The following is a 20,108-nucleotide window of genomic DNA, read 5'->3' on the forward strand; positions in this document are numbered from 1 at the left end:
AGAAAACCTAGGAAGGAGATCAGGAGTCAACAACAGACTTCAAGAGATAGAAGAGAGAATCTCAAGTGCAGAAGATATCATAGAAAACATTGACACAACAGTCAAACAAAATACAAAATACAAAAAGCTCCTAACCCAAAACATCCAGGAAATCCAGGATGCAATGAGGAGATGAATCCTAAGGATAATAGGTGTAGAAGAGAGCGAAGATTTTCAACTCAAAGGGCCAGAAAATATCTTCAACAAAATTATAGAAGAAAACTTCACTAACCTAAAGAAAGAGATGCCTATGAACATAAAAGAAGCCTACAGAACTCCAAATAGACTGGACCAGAAAAGAAATTCATTCCCCTTGTCACACAATAATCAAAACACCAAATGCACTAAACAAGGAAAGAATATTAAAAGCAGTAAGGAAAAAAGGTCAAGTAACATAGAAAGGCAAACCTATCAGAACGACACCAGACTTCTCACTAGAGTCTATGAAAGCTAGAAGATCCTGGTTGATGTCATACAGACCCTAAGAGAACACAAATGCTAGCCCAGTCTATTATACCCAGCAAAACTCTCAATTACCATAGATGGAGAAAACAAGATATTCCATGACAAAACCAAATTTACACAATATCTTTCCATAAATGCAGCCCTACAAAGGATAATAGATGGAAAACACCAACACAAGAAGAGAAACGATAACCTAGAAAAAGCAAGAAAGTAATCTTTCAACAAACCCAAAAGAAGATAGCCACACAAACATAATTCTACCTCTAACAACAAAAGTAACAGGAAGTAACAATCACTTTTCCTTAATATCTCTTAACATCAATGGACTCAATTCTCCAAAAAAAGACATAGAATAACAGACTGGATACATAAACAGGACCCAGCATTTTGCTGCATACAGGAAGTGCATCTCAGTGACAAAGACCAACACTACTTCAGAGTAAAAGATTGGAAAACAATTTCGAAGCAAACGGTCCCAAGAAGCAAGCTGGAGTAGCCATTCTAATATCGAATAAAATCGACTTTCAACCAAAAGTTATCAGAAAAGGATAAGGAAGGACACTCTATACACATCAAAAGAAAAATCTACCAAGATAAACTCTCAATTCTGAACATCTATGCTCTAAATGCAAGGGCAACCACATTCATAAAAGAAACTTTACTAAAGCTGAAAGCACACATCACACCCCACTCAATAATAGTGGGAGACTTTAACACCCGACTCTTAGCAATGGACAAATCATGGACACAGAAACTGAACAGAGACACAGTGAAACTAACAGAAGTTATGAACCAAATATATCCAATAGATATTTATAGAACATTTCATCCTAAAGCAAAAGAATATACCTTTTTCTCACAGTACCTTCTCCAAAATTGACCATATAATTGGTCACAAAACAGGTCTCAACATATATAAGAAGATTGAAATAATCCCATGCACCCTATCAGACCACCATGGATTAAGGATGGTCTTAAATACCAACAAAAACAATGGAAAGCACACATACACATGGAAGCTGAACAACGCTCCACTCAATGATAACTTGGTCAAGGAAGAAATAAAGAAAGAAAGGCTTTTTAGAATTTAATGAAAATGAAGACATATCATACCAAAACTTATGGGACACAAGGAAAGCAGTGGTAAGAGGAAAACTCATAGCTCTAAGTGCCTCCAAAAAGAAACTGGACAGAGCATACACTAGCAGTTTGACAGCACACCTGAAAACTCTAGGGGAAAAAAAAAAAAAGCAAATTCACCCAAGAGAAGTAGACCACAGGAAATACTGAGACTCAGGGCTAAAATCTACCAAATAGAAACAAAAAGAACTATACAAAGAATCAACAAAACCAGGAGCTGGTTCTTTGAAAAAAATCAACAAGATAGATAAACTCTTAGTCAGACTAACCAGAGGGCACAGAGACAGTATCCAAATTAATAAATCAGAAATAAGAAGGGAGACATAACAGTGAACTATATCTTAAATCAACCGTTCTGTTTGTTGAATATTAACAGTTGAAAATATTAAAATCATGTCCTATGAAAAAAAGAAAAGGAAAGAAGAGAAAGGAAGGAAGGAAGGAAGGAAGGAAAGAAAGAAAGAAAGAAAGAAAGAAAGAAAGAAAGGAAAGAAAGAAAGAAAGAAAGAAAGAAAGAAAGAAAGAAAGAAAGAAAGAAAGAAAGACGCTCACCTCTATTGTCGGGTTGACTGCATGCAGGTATGCCCAGGGCATCGGTGAGGCAAGCTTTGTGTGTCTGTGGTAACATTTCCAGACAATTAGATCACAAGGCCTCTAAGCTAACCAGTGGCTTACTTTATTCATGAACTCATAATATAATAGCATTACTGGAAGGAAGTGAAAGGTAGGGAGAGGAAGTGGGTCACACTTAAAGGGAGTATCTGCAGGAGCAGACACCATGAGGTGCCTTCTTATCTGGCCTGGGAAAACAGAGCCAGCCATGGTAGACTGAGTCGTCTGTGAGCACCAGCTGACACCAGTCCCTCCTCTTCTAAGTTGCTGAGTGTGGTGTTTTGCCACCTGGTAACTGACACACGTAGTAATGAAACTAGCTTGGAGCAGCTTGGAGTTTAGATTAATAGATTAATATTAGTAGATTAATAGTTAATACGTAACAGATGGGATTTGAGCAAGGCTAGCCTGACACGGAGACCAGGGTTCCATCTAGGAACCATTTATAGAGTTTAACATGCCTGATCATTTAGTCCCCGAGCAAACCATGCATGTGTTCAGGATGGATAATCAGATGTAGACTACAACAGAATCCTAAGCCCCCTGCTGTAAGCCATTTAAATCACGTGCCCTGATGTCAGGTAAGATATTTAACTTAAAACCCTAAGACACAGGAGTTAACACTTCACTTTACACAGTGCCGAGTTAGCAATGGTCCAAGTAATTTTGAGGCTGGATGTTTTATAGAACCAAGAAGCAGTCCTTTCTTGAGTTTGCATGTGGACAGGTTTGCATTGGCAGTTGAGCCAACATGAAGAATGAAAGCTACCTTCCCTGCTTTCTCCCAGTCAGGTAGACACGACCCATGGAGTTCTCATGTAGAACAGTCTTAGGTCCCAGTGGCTGAGGAAGGGTTCTGTACGGAAAGTGTTTACAACAGAAAAGCTCATCTGAGCGTCTAAACATTGACTAGAATCAGAAATTTCCAGAAGCATCTGGGGTAGGTCAAAGGGAATGAGAACAGCGGCTACAGATCCCTGAGTAATACGCTACAAAGACGGCATCATCATCACCATCATTTTATTATTATTTATTATTATTATTATTATTATTATTATTGTTGTTGTTAATTGCCATTGTTATTATTGTATGTGTGTGTAATGAGTATGAGTGAGCCTGTCATGGCATAGATGTGAGGGTCAGAGGACACACTTCAGCAGTCAACTCTCTCTTTCTATGATATGTTCTGGGGACAGAACTCCAATCTCCAAGCTTGGATGGCAAGTGCTTTGACCCATTGAAACGCCTTGTTGGCACGGAAGCTAGTATTTTAGGTGGTCTGGGGCTACCATATTATCCAGGGAGAATTTAATGGCCACTTATCCTTGAATGAGTCAGTAGATTTGTATATAGGAAGGGAGGAAAAACATATTTAAGACTGTGGCTACTATATGCTGACAGACATGACACCCTGAAGACCTGGAAAGGTGAGGAAAATAACACTGTAGCCATTGTTAATGCTACTGAGAACCAGAGGGTAACATCAGATAAAGGTTGCCCAGGGTTTGGGAAAGAAGATACCAGTGTGTTTACATTGTAGCGCAGAACTACAGTGTGTTACATTGTAACGAAGCACTACAGTGTGTTACATTGTAACACAGTACAAATGGGAGAGGTTTTCATGGGTCCTCATGATCCCTGTATGATCTTTTGCTTGTAGGTTTATTTCGTTTACTGTAAATTCAGCTATATGGAGACCTGGAGGAAGAGAAATTGGGATCATTTGTGCTTTGTTTAAGTTATAGGGAGGAAAAGTGATTGATGATGTGTCTACAGCCCTCAAAGATGGGAAATGTCCCCCATCGGGCTTTCCTAGAACAGAGGAAGTTTGGGGTGAGAGGGATCTTCATTTTATTTTAACATTTATTATATTTTAAAATTATGTGCCTGTAATTGTGTGGAGGTTTGTATATGTATGTGCAGGTGCCTTCAGAAGACCACCCCTCCTCCTCCCCAGTCAGATTTGTAATTGTGAGCTGCCTGCCCACAGTGAGTACTAGGAACTGAATACAGGTCCTCTAAAAGAGCAGCAAGCTTCTAACAGCGGCATGAGCAGTCTTTATTTGCTTCTAACAGGGGCAAGGGCAGTCTTTATTTTAACTAACGGTATTTGGTTCCATTGGGGAGCATTGAGCAGTCTTCCTAAGAAAAGCATTGCAATGCTGGGAGAGGTTGGTTGGCACCAAAGTCTCAAGTTTCACCTCTTCCTACTGAAGGTGCTAAAAAAGACTGCAGGGCACAAACTAGTCACTGTGCGCCGTCTGGAGTGCTGCTCTTGGCTGAACAAATGGAACTGTGGCCTGAGATTTCAGTCCTGTGACGACTAAGCTAGCTGGTTTTGGAGGCTGCAGACTTTCTTCTTTGTCCTTGCACAGGATGCTTAAGCAAATAGAAGAGACTGCCACTAGGAGGTACCCGAGCCTTTTCCGACTTCTGCTAGGGCGAGCAGAAATGGCTTACAGTGAGTCTCTCCACTAGGCGGGTCCAGGCGGGTGGCACGTTTCCAAGGTCGTGGTTGTGATAAGCTTGTCTTTGCAGCCTTTTAAGAATAAACAGCTTTTTAGTCTACAGAGGCGTTATCTCCTCCAAGGTCTGCGGGAGAACGCCAGCCACATGCATATGAGGATGCCCCTCTGTTCTCGGAAGGGTGGAGGCAAGGTGGTGGATCCCAGTGAGCATGCATCTCCCCTTGTGCCCAGTAGCATCAGTGTGTGTGTGTGTGTGTGTGTGTGTGTGTGTGTGTGTGTGTTCGCGCGCGCGGACGTGTATGTGCGTGCCTGAGCGTGTGAGCTCGCGCCCGCGCGTGCACGCAAGTGCGTGCATGGAATCGTAGCTCAGCACGGGCTGATCTGATTAAGGGAGCCGAGGAAGGAATAAATATTCGCCAGCCTCCTCACTGCTCAGTTATAACCAATCAATTGCAGAAAGGAGAGGGAGACAGCAGCCTGGGCACAAGGTGTGCGGGTCCCCAATCTGTGCATACTCCGGGATAGACATATGCGCGTGTGCATGCACGCACCAGAGGGGCTGCTGCTCTTATTGTCTGCCTCCCTCTGCAGAGAACAAGGGCAGCGGCGAGGGGCCTGCACCCTGGGCTAGCATCGCGGCCCCAAGCAGGTCACGGGAGGCAATTTCGCGGGTGGGGGAGGGCGGGGGAGACCTTGATTTCCACCAATCCCGGGGCGCGTGTCTGCGGAGTCCAGGGCGCAGCAGAAGGCTGCGGCGCACCGCTGAATGAACTGATGAGAGAGAGTTCTAGGTTTGCCCGTGAGGGGCGCGGAGTGAGGGTCCTGGCGGGCGCGGCCGAGGCGCCAGGGGTGGGCTAGCGGTCCCGGGCCATCGTGGAAATTTCCAAGGACTTGGTGTGGCGCGGAGAGCGCATCTGGGGGGTGCCGGTCACCGCGGCGGCGCAGGAGGCGGGGAAAGGGCGGTGCAGGGCGCAGGAGCATCTCTTTCTGGAAGGGACACAACCCATCAGACGTCCGGGAGCCAGCCGCGCCTCTTCCAGGACCCCAGCCGAGGGCGACGGTGATGCTGCAGTAAGGGCGGGAGTCACCGGCCCCACTGCTCTTAGACTCCTTCATCGCCCGCTGCCTGCAGGGAAAGAGACTAAGGCTTGTGATGTGCCCGGAGGCCACTTCCTCTAGCAAGACATCCCAGTAAAAGTTGCATTGGCGAAGATCCTTGTAGCTGACCTCTGGGGCCGTGGCGTGGGGGTTCCCCAGCTGTGCGTTTGCGAGCTGGAAAGCCAAAGGTGTGTGTGTATGGGGGGCCGGCCACTGGAGCATCCTTCACTGCCACTTTGTCCAGCGTTGTGCTGAGGGTAAACTGACCCTGGGACACCGAGGCTGCGATGAGCCCCTGCGGGCGGGCCCTACATACGTCCAGAGGGGCCATGGCCATGCTGGCGCGGAAATTCCCGCGTACCCGGCTACCCGTAGGAGCCAGTGCCCTCTGTGTGGTGGTCCTCTGTTGGCTCTACATCTTCCCTGTCTACCGGCTGCCCAACGAGAAGGAGATCGTGCAAGGGGTGCTGGCACAGCGCACGGCTTGGAGGACAAACCAGACGTCAGCCAGGCTCTTCAGGTACCTACTGCTGGCCGTTGCTCCCCTCCAGCATCCCTTCCTGCTAGTGTGAGAAGACAGGGTTACTTGTGAGGCTTCTCTGTCCTGTGCCCTCTGTGCCGTGCCCAACCTAGAGACTTAAGTCAGGGTCTCTGTCCCATCCCTCATCCCAAGAGACGTTTCAAGGTACCTTTGTGAAATCAAAGATTTTTTTTTTTGTCTGTCCCTAGTCTGTACTGTATTTGCAATTGACCCATCTCTGTGGGAAGGGAGACCCAGAACAACTTAGAGCCTGTTACTTTCAGAGAATTTATTTCTTAGCCTCCGTAGATGTTTGGTGCTAAAGAGAAGTAAGCTAGAAGTAGGTTAAGAAGCGTTCCGGGGCAGTTTGTAACATAAATCAACCATGCAGGAGTGATGGGCAAACCTCCAGTCACGAAAACATGAAAACTAGCCAGGCCTTCACCGTGGCTTTGCGCAGTGTGCCCATTGCTAGCCCGGAACACGGAACCATGACCCACTAAGGATCGGACCTGCACGATTTTTGTGTTGAAATTTCAAGAAATTTTTGATGACATATTTTCTCTTCTGACCAATTCTTCGGTAGAACAAGTTACTAGCCCAAGGTCATTCATTATCTATGACGAAGTGCAGGTGCCGGACTCTCTACCACTTTACCACTCCAAAGCACCAGTGTCCCCTTTTTTCTTAGTCTCAGGAATGTTTGTGGGAGGTGTATGTGAGGGAAGGGCTTGGATTCAGAAGACAAAACCCAAGGCCGCGTTTGAAAGAGGACAGCACAGGGTTCTCCAGCGGTGGTTTCTCCTCTTGTGGGAGGTGCTAATTTGAGGAACAGAAGACAGGTTCGCAGTAGAAGTTGGGTAGCTAGACTGCAGACAACAGTCTCTTTGCATGTTACCTGCATGATGGGGGAACTGGCCGGCTCGGACCAGGACCGCACCGGGACCCGGGGCAGAGCCTTCTCATCTTCAGCTCTGGCGCCAATTTATTGCCTTGCTGGTCTTTTCTGGTAGTGGTCTGTGGGAGGAGCTGAGAGGCAGGCAAGAGCCAATAGAAACCTTTCCCACTGCTATTAAGGTCTAAAGCAAAAATCTTTAAAAATAAATAATTTCCCTCCTTCCCTACTTTTGGAAAGGCTAGAGGTTAAACAGTTCTCCCAGAATCGAGAGGAATGTTTGTTTCCTTTCAAATTTAGAGGGGAGGTCTTTCTCTTTCTTCCTAGCCAGACCATCTTCACTCTGCCATTGTTAGTTTTTAAAGTAATTCCACTGTCCTTGAAAGTACACAAAGACGAATTCTTTTCCACTTTAGCAGGGCTGACTGTTGGGCTTCAAGGCAGGTGGAATGCATACCACCCTGTGGCTCTTTGCAGACAGAAGGCGCTTCTCAGTTCAAGAAATGGCTGGAAAGGAGTAAAGAACTCCCATTGGCTTGATGAAAGGACCTGTTATATATATTGAAGCCTTGTTAAAAAATAGATTGCTTTTGAGAGGACACTGTCACAAGCAAAAGGTTTCATGGTGGGATAAACAGAGGCAAGTGGTTTCTGGGATACATTTGTTCCTTGTGGCCTTTAACCCCGGGGTGACCTTCATCCTTTAACCTGGTTTCTGCATTCAGAGAATGACTTAGTTCAGTACAGCTTGCATCCTCAGACTCGGGGTCTGCAAAGCTGCAAAAACCACTTACTTCGTTGAAAACAAGCTAAACTTCAAATTAGAATCCAGAGTCTGCCCAGAGCCTGTGTTATAACTGGCCCCAGAGCAAATATCTCCAGGAAGTTACCTAAATCTTGGAATCTTGGCTTTCTTATTTATATAAAATGTAGACAATCGTATTTCCTTCTAAGATTTAAATTATATATAAAAAAGGATACCCAGTATCTGCTACCTTGTGGGTCCAGAAAGTGGTGAGTCTGTGATTGTCCTAATGTAATTTCCTGCAAATGGTACAACTTTAGAGATGGAATCTAGCCTGCATGTTGGAGTTCTGAGCGTCACCTGTCACAGTTATAGATGTATTTATCTATGCTTCCCTCCTCGATCATATTGATTATTAATAAACAGAGACAAGGAATTTGGAAAGACTTAGGAAATTTAATGTTTGTTAAGCTTAAAACACTGTTTTTTGCATTGAACATTTATAAAATTCCTCATTTTTGGACATCCGTGTTATTAGCTGGTGGGCAGGAGTATGTGGTTTTGATAGACAGGTGAACTAGAGGTCTTGGCAGTGTTAGAGTTTCCACTTTGGCAAGCATGTGACTTTGTTATTCTAGTCTTAAACATCTTCGTAGATACAAAGATGTATACACAAATAGGCAATGCATATTTATGTGGGGAGACAGTTACAGACCTGTTGAATCCTGGGATAATATAGATATGTGTACATATAGAGAGATATACATGTAGGCATGTATTTGTAGTCACTTAGCTGATGTCTAGCGTGTGATTGCTGTGCACCTTATATGGGTCAAGCCCATAAGACCTGGGCATTTAGTGTGGAGGAGCTGACTTCTCACTAGGGACATATGACAAAGCAAATAAGTAAATAAACCAGAAGCACCTTCCAAAGCTGTGTTGACGGAGGAGAGGACTTCTGTATGTTTCCAACCCAGTGTCTCAGGTGCTCACTCACTCATTGGATTCCCCCTGGTTTTTCTGATTTACTTTTCCTGCCTCAGAACCTGTGGGTCAACTTTCTCTGGTGGCGGTGCTGTCAAGGAGCCAGGAAACAGCATCATAGCAGCCCAGAGCTGTGACGGTTGTAAACTAACCCGGCTCTCACGAGGTAGTATATTATTGGCCCTTTTCTAGAAGTTCACTCTTCTCCTGTTCCTTTAGACAGACGGCTCACATGGTGAGGCGTGCCAAGCTAGAGGGATGCCTGTCTCTCCACGAGCTCCTTACCCAATCCATTTGCTCTTTAAAAATGAGCCTCCATCCAGGACTAATGTGTAAGGTTTTGTTTTTATCACCTGACATGGTAACAGTCATGACATCACAACCCCGCGAGCCACCTAGTACAATCTTGTAATCAGTTCAGCTCCGCGAGGGCCTTATATATGGTTTCTTTTAAAAGGATTTATTTGTTTATTTTTAATTTATGGCTATAATTGTTTCATCTGCATGTGCACTACTTGCGTGCCTGGACTCCATGGAGGACAGAAAATGGCCCTGGATCCTCTGCAACTGGAGTTACAGATGGTTGTGAACTGGGTGCTGGGAACTAGGATCCTGTACAGGGGCAGCAAATGCTCTTAACTGCTGGGCCACCTCCACAGCACCCTCCCCTGCTTTGTCAACCCCAATTCTCTTGAGAAACTTGTATTAACGAATAAAGATGAATGTGCCTTGATTCCTTAAACAGAAGGACTTTCTAGACGCCCACAGGAAGAACAAACTTCAGTAACCCACTGGACATTGAGCCACCCAGGAAAGGCTGCACGGCTGAGGGAGGAAGACACTGGGACTGACCCAATTGTGGTTGTGACTCTTCCTATTTGTGGATCATTGGTGACACAAGCTACTCTCAGGGCTTTCTTCCCCAGCTTGTGAAATTAGATGTGTGAGAATTCTACAAGGTCCATAGAGCAGTAAGTGTGCACAGAATACCAGCCACATCTCTGCCTGATTCAGGGGCATGGCAACAGAAGTGTAAGCCAGGTACAGGGGAAGTTCAAGACTTGCTCCTTGGATATCAAGTGGAAGCAGGGAGATCAGTTTTCAGGGAGGGGGGAGGGCTTGTCATAGGAGAATAAAATGGGGTAGTGGGTAGAAGAAGCCTGTGTTTGCGAGAGACGGGAGGATGTGGTTCCTGTGTGGAAACTTCTCAAGCCACCAATGGAGACTCAGGAGACAGGCTGGCTTAGGGGTCAGTGGAAGACTGGTTCCAGTCTCTAACTGCCTTAACGGCTTGTTACTTGTGAGATGGGGACCAACACTAGCAGTGTTAAGATCACCAGGGAATTTGGGAGATGGAAGATGTATTAATTCATCAAAATGGCTCTGTGTATATGCACAGGAGTGCAAGACACGTGTGTGGGTGCATGTGTACATGTGTGTGCATGCATGTAACTGCCAGAGGTCAACCTCAGGTGTCATTTCTGAAATATCATCTACCTTGTTTTGTTGAGACAGGGTCCCTTGCTGAGCCTGGAGTTTACTGAGTAGGCCAGGCAGGCTGACCATAGAGCAACAAGAACCCTTATTTGTCTGCCTCTCCAGCCATGGAGGCTCAAAGCTTCAGATAGTGCCACACTGTCCTGATGAGAAGGGTGTATCTGTCAATGTATGGCATAGATATTAAATGGCTCTCATGAGAGATTATGGAACCAACTTTGAAAGTACATCTTGGAAAAAAGTGGTGTAGTATGTTTCGATAGTCAAGAAGTAACCTAGAAGCTGCATATTGGTACATACTTGTAGTCCCAAAACTTGGGAGACTCTGACAGGATGAGAATCATAAGTTTAAGGCCATGAAGAGCAGCTGCCTCAACAACAAGCAAGCAAACAAACAAACAAAGATGCAACCCAAAATAAAATGTTATAGTTACGCTATGGCTTAAAACATGGAAGGGTCTCGGCAATAATCATCATAGAAAATAAAATCTATTCTTGGAATTTATTGGATATAAAATGTGCTCGGCCTTGTTCTTAGTACTTGTCCCTAAGGCAACTCTACCCAGGAGCAAAATGGTGGAGGTGGATTTCCGGTCAGGAGCTGTTTAATTTAAACCTCCTGCTCTCTTCTGATGGCAGTGGGCAACCGAGGCATGGATGTATCTCTCATAATCACACCTTGGTTTCCTTTCTCCGGTACCATCGTCAGTCCAGCTTTGATTTGCATAATGTAGCAACATCGGACTCACGATTGTCCTGGATCAGACCTCACCATGTTGATTTTGTGTGCCTGAGCTCCCCTTTTCTAGGATCACATCTCCCTGCTCTTTACCAGTCCAGTTCGTCCCTCCTCACCTCCTGGGGTTGTGTGACAGTGACTGTAAACAATGCTTCCTACAGTCACTCCCATTAACCTAATGGCACTCTGGGAGTCTTCATTAACCATTGGCCTGTAAAACTTTCCTTGTAAGTTTGCTCTGAGATCAGATCAGGCAGTTAGAAATGCCCACGCCAAGATCTAGCGTGTAACTGATGCTCATGCCATGGGGACGGACATTCCTTAGCTTGCCTTCCTTTAGCCTCCTCCCCTCTGGGGCTGTGTTAAAGGCATCTCCTCTGTTTCCTTCTTCACCCCCCTCCTCTTCCTCTCCTGTAGTTCTTTTATCTTTTTGTGTGCAGGTGCAGGTGTGTCAGCACACCCCACTTTTTACTTTGTGACAGTCTCTGGTTTCACCATTGCATATGGCCCACACGAGCCTACAAGCTTGTTGGGATTCCCCTGCCTCAAACCTCTGATCTCACACATGAAGAGCAAGGATTGCAGACCTGTGGTACTATACCCATTCCTTGCATCTAGGGATTCAAACTTGGGTTTCCGACTCGGACCCTCATCCTGGCATGGCAAGAGTCACTTCCCTAGGCATCTCTGTCTTCTTTATGGCACGTGCCTATGGTTGAAGCTACTGGGGAGACTGAGTCAGGAACTTCAAGACTTGCTTGGGCTCTGGAGTACTTTTCAATCACATCAAGATCTTGTCCCAATCCCAGCACTCGGGAGGCAGAGGCAGGCGGATTTCTGAGTTTGAGGCCAGCCTGGTCTACAGAGTGAGTTCCAGGACAATCAGGGCTATACAGAGAAACCCTGTCTAAAAAAAACAAAAACAAAAACAAACAAACAAACAAACAAGAACGGGTTATTTCTGTAGAATTTGTTCTGCTTCTCAAGAAAGACAGAGGGCAACTTTAGCAATTAGTTGGGCTAACAGAATGATTGTATACATCAGTTTAGAGTGGTGCTTGCTTGAAATCGGTGGTTTGTCTTGGAATGATGCTCACTTCAGTCATTCTATAGTCTCTCTTAATGGTATCGGGAAGTTTCTAGTGAAATACAAGACTTTCAAGCTTTTGCTCAAATTTGGTTCTGTGGGGAGCTGTGTGACCATAAGCCAGTTGCTTAGCCTCTCTGTTCCTTTGACTTGTCATTTGACTTTGTGCATTTGTGAAGAAAGTTAAGTCAGAAGCTAATATGGGAGCTAGGACCATTCTCACCTGGATGATTGACAGGGAGGGCTGTTTGTATCTTGAAAGAGCCTTGCTTTGGGGTCTTGGAGACTCAGTTTATGGCCCTTGTTCTGTTATTTATTAATGAGTTGTAACTTTAAAGGATTTATTTGTTTGTTTAGGCAGGATCTAATGTAGCCCAGGCTAGCTTCTTGTTCATCATGTAGTAGAAGGTAGCCCTGAACTCTTGATTTTCCTAGGTCTACTTCCCTTTAGGGTGCTAGGATTTCAAACGATTTATTTAGACCTTTTGGGTCTTGACTGTTGTTGTTTAGTAACATTGAGGGAATGAGGTGCTGAATAATCCTTAGTTATTCATCCACACTTAGGAGGGAAGCCATGGAGGCATATTCTGTGCCTACCATTGTCCCTTCGCTGAAGGATTATGTAGCAATAGAATGCAACCCTCTGGAGTACTCTCAGCTTCTATACTGGATGCATATGCATATATATGGACACATATGCATATATATATATATATATATATATATATATATAATTTATATAAAAGTCATCGGCCATTTGCTTTTCAGCCATGCTTTTTCTCAGAACACTTCTCATGGGCCAATGTGTGTGTGGGGGGATGGAAGGAATCAAAACGAGGCCTGTGACTTTATAAAATCTGAAATCTAGTAACTAAATCCCACCTCTCAGTATGCGCCTGTAATCTGAGAACTCTGGAGGACTGCTGTGAGCTTGACACCCTGTCTAAATCGATCATCATCAACAACAACAACAACATTTTAACTTAGAAAAGAAATTTGCTAATGTAGTACCACAAGGGATGGAGTCTGGCAGCTTTGGGCAATTATAATAATCTTGACGCAGCTGATTGATTTCTTTGTCTGGAGAGCCATCTTCTAATTGTGTCACTGAGAGAAAAACTACCCAGACCTTGGGGCTGGGTGCAGAGGTGCAGAGGTGCAGAGGTGCAGAGGTGCAGAGGTGAGAGGCGCAGAGGTGCAGAGGTGCAGAGGTGAGAGGTGCAGAGATGCAGAGGTGAGAGGTGCAGAGGTGCAGAGGTGAGAGGTGCAGAGGTGAGAGGTGCAGAGGTGCAGAGGTGAGAGGTGCAGAGATGCAGAGGTGAGAGGTGCAGAGGTGAGAGGTGCAGAGTTGAGAGTTGAGAGGTACAGAGGTGAGAGGAGAGAGGTGCAGAGGTGCAGAGGTGAGAGGTGCAGAGATGCAGAGGTGAGAGGTGCAGAGTTGAGAGTTGAGAGGTACAGAGGTGAGAGGAGAGAGGTGCAGAGGTGAGAGGTACAGAGGTGCAGAGGTGAGAGGTGCAGAGTTGAGAGTTGAGAGGTACAGAGGTGAGGAGAGAGGTGCAGAGGTGCAGAGGTGAGAGGTGCAGAGATGCAGAGGTGAGAGGTACAGAGGTGAGAGGTGCAGAGTTGAGAGTTGAGAGGTACAGAGGTGAGAGGAGAGAGGTGCAGAGGTGAGAGGTACAGAGGTGCAGAGGTGAGAGGTGCAGAGGTGCAGAGGTGCAGAGGTGAGAGGTGCAGAGATGCAGAGGTGAGAGGTGCAGAGTTGAGAGTTGAGAGGTACAGAGGTGAGAGGAGAGAGGTGCAGAGGTGAGAGGTACAGAGGTGCAGAGGTGCAGAGGTGAGAGGAGAGAGGTGAGAGGTGCAGAGGTGAAAGGTGCGGAGGTGAGAGGTGCAGAGGTGCAGAAGTGCAGAGGTGAGAGGTACAGAGGTGCAGAGGTGCAGAGGTAAGAGGTGAGAGGAGAGAGGTGAGAGGTGCAGAGGTGAGAGGTGCAGAGGTGCAGAGGTAAGAGGTACAGAGGTGCAGAGGTGTGGAGGTGAGAGGTGCAGAGGTGAGAGGTGCAGAGGTGCAGAAGTGCAGAGGTACAGAGGTACAGAGGTACAGAGGTGCAGAGGTGAGAGATGCAGGGGTGCAGAGGTGAGAGATGCAGAGGTGCAGAGGTACAGAGGTGAGAGGTGAGAGGTGCAGAGGTGAGAGGTGCAGAGGTGAGAGGTGCAGAGGTGCAGAGGTGCAGAGGTGCAGAGGTGCAGAGGTACAGAGGTGCAGAGGTACAGAGGTGCAGAGGTGAGAGATGCAGAGGTGCAGAGGTACAGAGGTGAGAGGTGCAGAGGTGCAGAGGTGCAGAGGTGAGAGGTACAGAGGTGCAGAGGTGCAGAGGTGAGGTTGCAGAGGTGAGAGGTGCAGAGGTACAGAGGTGCAGAGGTGCATAGGTGCCCCGCTTCCGTGACTTGACATGAGCAATAGATCAATGACTTCATGTCCCTCACGTTTGCTTAAGCATACTACAGTATTATTATGTATCTGATTTTTGGAAATAATGCACCTTGAATGCAAAACAATTTAAAATTTAGTAAAAGGACAAAAAAAAAAAAACCTCCTTAATTCTGTCCGTGGTACTCAGCGTAAGCTCATGGTTTGCGTATTTCCTTACTCAGTTGTGCCGTTTGCAGACTTAGATTTTTATCTTCCTTATTCCCAAACCTCGCTCATTTGCATCCTGTCATATAATTGTTATTTTCAAAATTGTGACGATATGGTTTTATGATTTTTATTTTGGAAGAATAACATTTATTACAAGTTTTTTGTTGTTGTTTTCAACAACTTACTATACAGAAGAGCTAGCTTTCATAAAAGACAATTCATGCTGCTGACAAAGTTGTATATGGACCCTTTAAAAACTTTTCAGTCTGTTGGGCGAATGACTATATTTACAGAGAAATAAAGAATCCTTTCAAGAATTCTGTTTTGTGGCAGAGAACATGGTAGAGTGCTTGCCTAGCATGTGAGAAGTCTGGGTTGAAACCCCAGTGTTGAATAAACTTGACATATTGACAGCCATCCTAGTACTTGGGAGATTAGAGGCAGAACAATCAGGAGTTGAAGGTCATCAGAGCTGGCCTGGGATTAAAAAAAAAAAAAAAAGAAAGGTCTTTGTTGGAAATAGTGTTAAAGGCAACACCGTTTATTTGTAAAATAAATGGCATCTAGCAAGCTTTCCTGTCCTTTCCCATGTTTCCAGACATCCCGTGCTTCTGTGTACGTTTAAAGCACCTGTCTGTTCCTTGTGCATCCATTACAGACTCTCTTCTGTAGAAGTATCTCCAGTCAGCATCCTCTTTTGTTTGCTTGCTTATGTGTGTCACAGGCTCTCTGTAGCCTTCAGACTCACCACAGTCCTCCTGCTTCAACCTCCCCTGTGCTGGGGTCACTGGGGCGAGCCACCACAGCTGCCTAAGAACTAACATCTTGTCAGTGTGGTCCTTACCATCAGCTCCCGAACTGCCTCAGATGGTTGGTTGCTCATAAAATGCCTTTGACTTTGGCCAAGGGCACTTTGGGTTTTTCCATCTTTGAAAACAGCAGAGGGTGCTTGCGTAAGTCCCAGGCGCCCAATGACTAGTAGATGGATGAAACCTCCTCAGATGGCTTTTCAGGAGGTCAAAGCAGCTAAGAGAGCTTCCATACACTGGATCTGACCTGACAGTGGCCCCTCCCTGTGAGGGCCTTTATCTGGGGGGCACTGGCATACATGGCTATCTCTCCCCAATTACCCTCCCAATTCTAGTACAGAGGATAGTCTTATCAAACTACCTCCAACAAGTTTTTTGTTTTTTTAAACTTGGTCTTAAGCAATTAAATTAGATTGTAATATAAGTGGAAAGGCCATTTTACTTCAAGCAGAGAAGGCTTACTTTTGATCTTATGTCAAGGCAAAAGAGAAACATTGCAAACTGCAACAGCAGCTTTGAGACTTCCCTAACATTAGAAGGTGGGGCGTGTCTGCAGTGGCCTGAGGTTGGGTCACAAAGTGACCAAAGCCCCACAATGACCTCTAGTTAGATCAGCACTTGGTCATTGTATGGTGTAGAGCAAGAGGCTATTCCTTTGTCATTGTCCTGTGAAGTGGCTAGCCACAGGAGACATCCTGTGGTGTTTGGGGGCCAGTGTTCAGAGCTGTTCGTGTTTATCTGTCTCACACCTCACGCCCCATCTCACTAAATGTCTAACACATATCTGTTGGATGGATTGAAACAGGACAGCCTTGGAAGCTGGTAGACAGCTGTCTGGGTACCTCTGAGGTAAGGCTCCATTGATGAGACTCTATCTCACTCAGCGCACCTCCATTCATTATTTCAGGAACAACTCAGGGTCTCCCTGTGCCAGACAGTGTTTGTCATGTTAAGCCGTGAGGTCACAGTTGCTCATATCCTCCCAGATGGAGCACATGAAGACACAGCATGTCATCCTCCTCCAGTCCCACAACTGTGTTGTTTGTTTTTGATGCAGACCTACTGTGCAATCCAGGCTAGCCTGGGACTCATCTCTTGCTTCAGTCTTCTGAGTGCTGGGATTACAGGTTTGGGCCACCACATCTGACTTGACTTCCTCTCCTTTCTTTATTTTAGAGACAGGGTATGATGTGTCTCAGGAAGGTCTCAAATGAGCTCCCTATGTGCCCAGGGTGACTTTGAACTCCTCCTGCCTCTGCCTCTCTGAGTGCTCAGATTCCAGACTTGCACGCCCGAATTTGGTGTATGTGGTCTTTGGGTTGCAGTCCAGGGTCTGGTACATGCCAGGCAAGCACTCTACCAACTAGGATACATCTACAGCCTTCCACTCATTTTTTTTTTAATGGGAAAAAAAATAAGCACACATTCAATGTCCCTTTCAGAATTTATGGTGTATGTCTATATTTGGTACAGTACAGCAAGCGCCCAAACCATTCTAGTTCATTCAGTTCTAGGCCTGTTCCATGACTGACAGGTGTCCCACCTGTGATCTCCTTTGTCACCCTCGGTATCATAGGGAGTTCATTTGAGACCTTCCTGATCCACATCATACCCTTGTCTCCAAAATAAAAGAAGGAGGAGAGGAAATAAAGTCAGATATGGTGGCCCATATCTAGGTCTAGGAATACCTACCGACTCTTTCTATCCTGAGCATTCTGAATATTGGGGGAGAGAGCACTTTAAAACAGGAGCAGACATCTGTCCTTGGGGCAAGCTAACAGCTCTCACCCATAGGATACAGCTTGAGGTGCAGGCTGGCTTGGGTGGGAGCACGAATAGCCTAAGCTATTGCTGTACTGACCCAGCCACCTGGGGTAAGGATGGGGGCAGGGCTGGGCAGTGAGACCCTGGGAGTCGGGATGGGAGAAGAAGCTCACTTTGGAGGGAAAACAAAACACACCATTTTTTTCCTTTCACTCCATTTCTGAACCAGCATTTTTTGTTTTGTTTTTTGTTTTTAACAAAGTCCAGGTTGGCCTAGAACTCCTGTCTCATTACTTGCATCCCTACCAACTACCAACTAGCTAAGGTGACTTTGAATTCCAAATCCATGTGTTGGAATTACAGGTGTGCACCACCATGTCTGTCTGTCTTTTATTCTCTTAATAATGGCCCCACTGTGTTGTGTGACAGAACTTTCAAGGGAGACTTAACCCATGGCTATCCAGCCTAGACAGGGAGATCACAACAGATCAAAGTATGCACGCTACCAAGTCCAACTTGGTGAGTCATGAGAGTTACTGGGGTCACTTACAGGAGTGTGGGGGAGGGGTCACTTACAGGAGTGTGGGGGAGGGGTCACTTACAGGAGTGTGGGGAAGGGGTCACTTACAGGAGTGTGGGAGAAGGGTCACTAACAGAAACAGAAATGACTCAAAGACAGGTGAATCAACAAAGCCCACCCAGTATGGGTGACAGCTCCCTAAAGCTGGGAGCTTGGACCACACAGGCCAGCCTGCAGGCAGCTCAACAGGTTGGAGGGAGCCAAGCGACTCTGGCACGTGGTTTCAGCTTCTTCCAGGCAGCTGGTCTGGCCTCAGAGTCTTTGTATCTGGCTTCCCCCTTTAAGAGGGACTCATAGTTTTTATTGCTTAATCTGGTTGTAAGTGAATGTGGTCAGTTTTAGAAACTTCCGGAAGTTACTTTGAGTGGTTTACTTTGCCTTTAAGTAGCTAAGGACTGTTTCAGTCTTGGAGGAAACTATGTTACAGCCGTCACTAGCATCCCACCCCACCCCACCTCCCCTCCTACTTAGCTGGTTTGATGAGTCTCTGCCTTGATTGAATTCTGGTGGGGGAAGAGCCCACCCTCTGCTCACAGCCAGTGTTCTTACGTGGAATCCTAGTGTATGCTACCCACAAGAGGCCCTTCCCTTCCTTTCCAGGCCAGGGGTGTCATCTTGGCTTGTCACTGCTCCACTCCTTGTCGGTTGTAGCATCTCTTTCATTTCTGACTCAGCTTTCTTCACAGCCCAGGAATAGAATATTGATCTGGGATGGAGTCTGCTGCTCCTTGCTGTAGACATCCTTGATATTTATGATGGTTGGTTTGGAGCCTCCCATACATCTCCTCCCATGTTTTCCTTCTGTCTATGGAGAAGTGGTAGCCATGATAAGAACATGACACTCCATTGCTGCCCCTGCCTACCTTCTCAGTTTTTCCCTGTGTGTATCCACTGGGTGCCAGAAGGCCTCCTTCTTCTCTGCCTTGGCCTGCTTACTAACAGGCTGAGAGGAAGCTAGTCTCTAACCGTGATGGCGTTCTTAACTTGAAAAGTCACGGTGGTTTCTGTGGGGCACTCGGAGAAGAGGAAACAGCCTCCTATTGTGATACAGTTACTCACTGAATAAGGGGCTGTATCCTCAAGCCCGGTCATTCCAATGCAGAGCCTCATACATAGAGCAAATGATCTACCACAAAAGCACACCCTGAGCAAACAATATGGTGCTCCCTCTTTCCCTCTCCCTCCTCCATCTCTTTCCTCTCCCCTTTTCTCTTCTCTCTGTGACTGTGCCTTGCTGTCTTGCCTTGTGTCATCTCCTACTGTCAGCTCTTTTTTTGCTGCTTCTCCTATCCCAGGGAGCTCAGGAGTAGATCATGTCTACCAACAAACCGGGGAACGATGCCTTCCTGGCCAGCTTTCAGATCTGTGTTCTCTTATGTCCTCTCTCTTCTTCAGGAAGGGAAGAATCTACACTCCTCAGCATGTTGGCTGTGCTAGCCACATGAGGAGACAGGGCTGGCCTGCTGGTTAGTCTCTATAGTGGCCCTTTTGGGGACCGGGGATGTAACCATGTACCTCACCTGCTGCACCTCCAGCATGAAAGCCCACTGAAAACCCCGTGACAAAACGAAAGACCCAGCAAGATGCTGTGAGATTGTTCCTTGTGTATCAGGTTCCAAGATTTATCACTTGTACATAGTCCAAAAGCTTTTAAAATAGAGACGCAATATGGGAAATTAAGTTCAGATTTAATTAACATTTACCGAGCCCCAATTACGTGTGAGCACCATGGTACATGCTGTCTGCACAATGTGTCTGTTGCACTAACCCCAGATTTTAAGCTTAGTTTTCTAAACAATGATATTTCTAGTAATATAGTTGTTTATTCTTGGTTTCCCTATGTTAATTCTGTTTTATGCATTATATGTTGCATTTAACAGTCACAAGCACTAAGTGAGGAACATGTTATTGACCCTCGTTTACAGAGAAAAGGCTATACTGTTTGCCCAAGATGGGTCTTTAATGGTAGTGACCAGCATTCAAGGAATGTTCAGTGTTGTTCCCTCTGATAAGTTCTGGATGAGTGCTGAC

General features: G+C 45.9%; 1 protein-coding gene across 1 annotated transcript in view; it reads left to right on the plus strand.

Moving 5' to 3' along the window:
• Positions 1–5,431: 5,431 nt before the first annotated feature.
• St8sia1 (ST8 alpha-N-acetyl-neuraminide alpha-2,8-sialyltransferase 1) overlaps positions 5,432–20,108 on the plus strand; it is a 142,911-nt gene continuing 128,234 nt past the window's right edge. Inside the window, exon 1 of the mRNA XM_021165388.2 lies at positions 5,432–6,342. Coding sequence (XP_021021047.1) covers positions 6,110–6,342 — 233 coding nt within the window. The 5' untranslated portion in view covers positions 5,432–6,109. The remainder of the gene's footprint in view (positions 6,343–20,108) is intronic.

This window comes from Mus caroli, unplaced genomic scaffold (genome assembly GCF_978045245.1).
Source record: "Mus caroli unplaced genomic scaffold, Mus_caroli_1 scaffold_7, whole genome shotgun sequence".
Classification (NCBI taxonomy): Eukaryota; Metazoa; Chordata; class Mammalia; order Rodentia; family Muridae; genus Mus; species Mus caroli.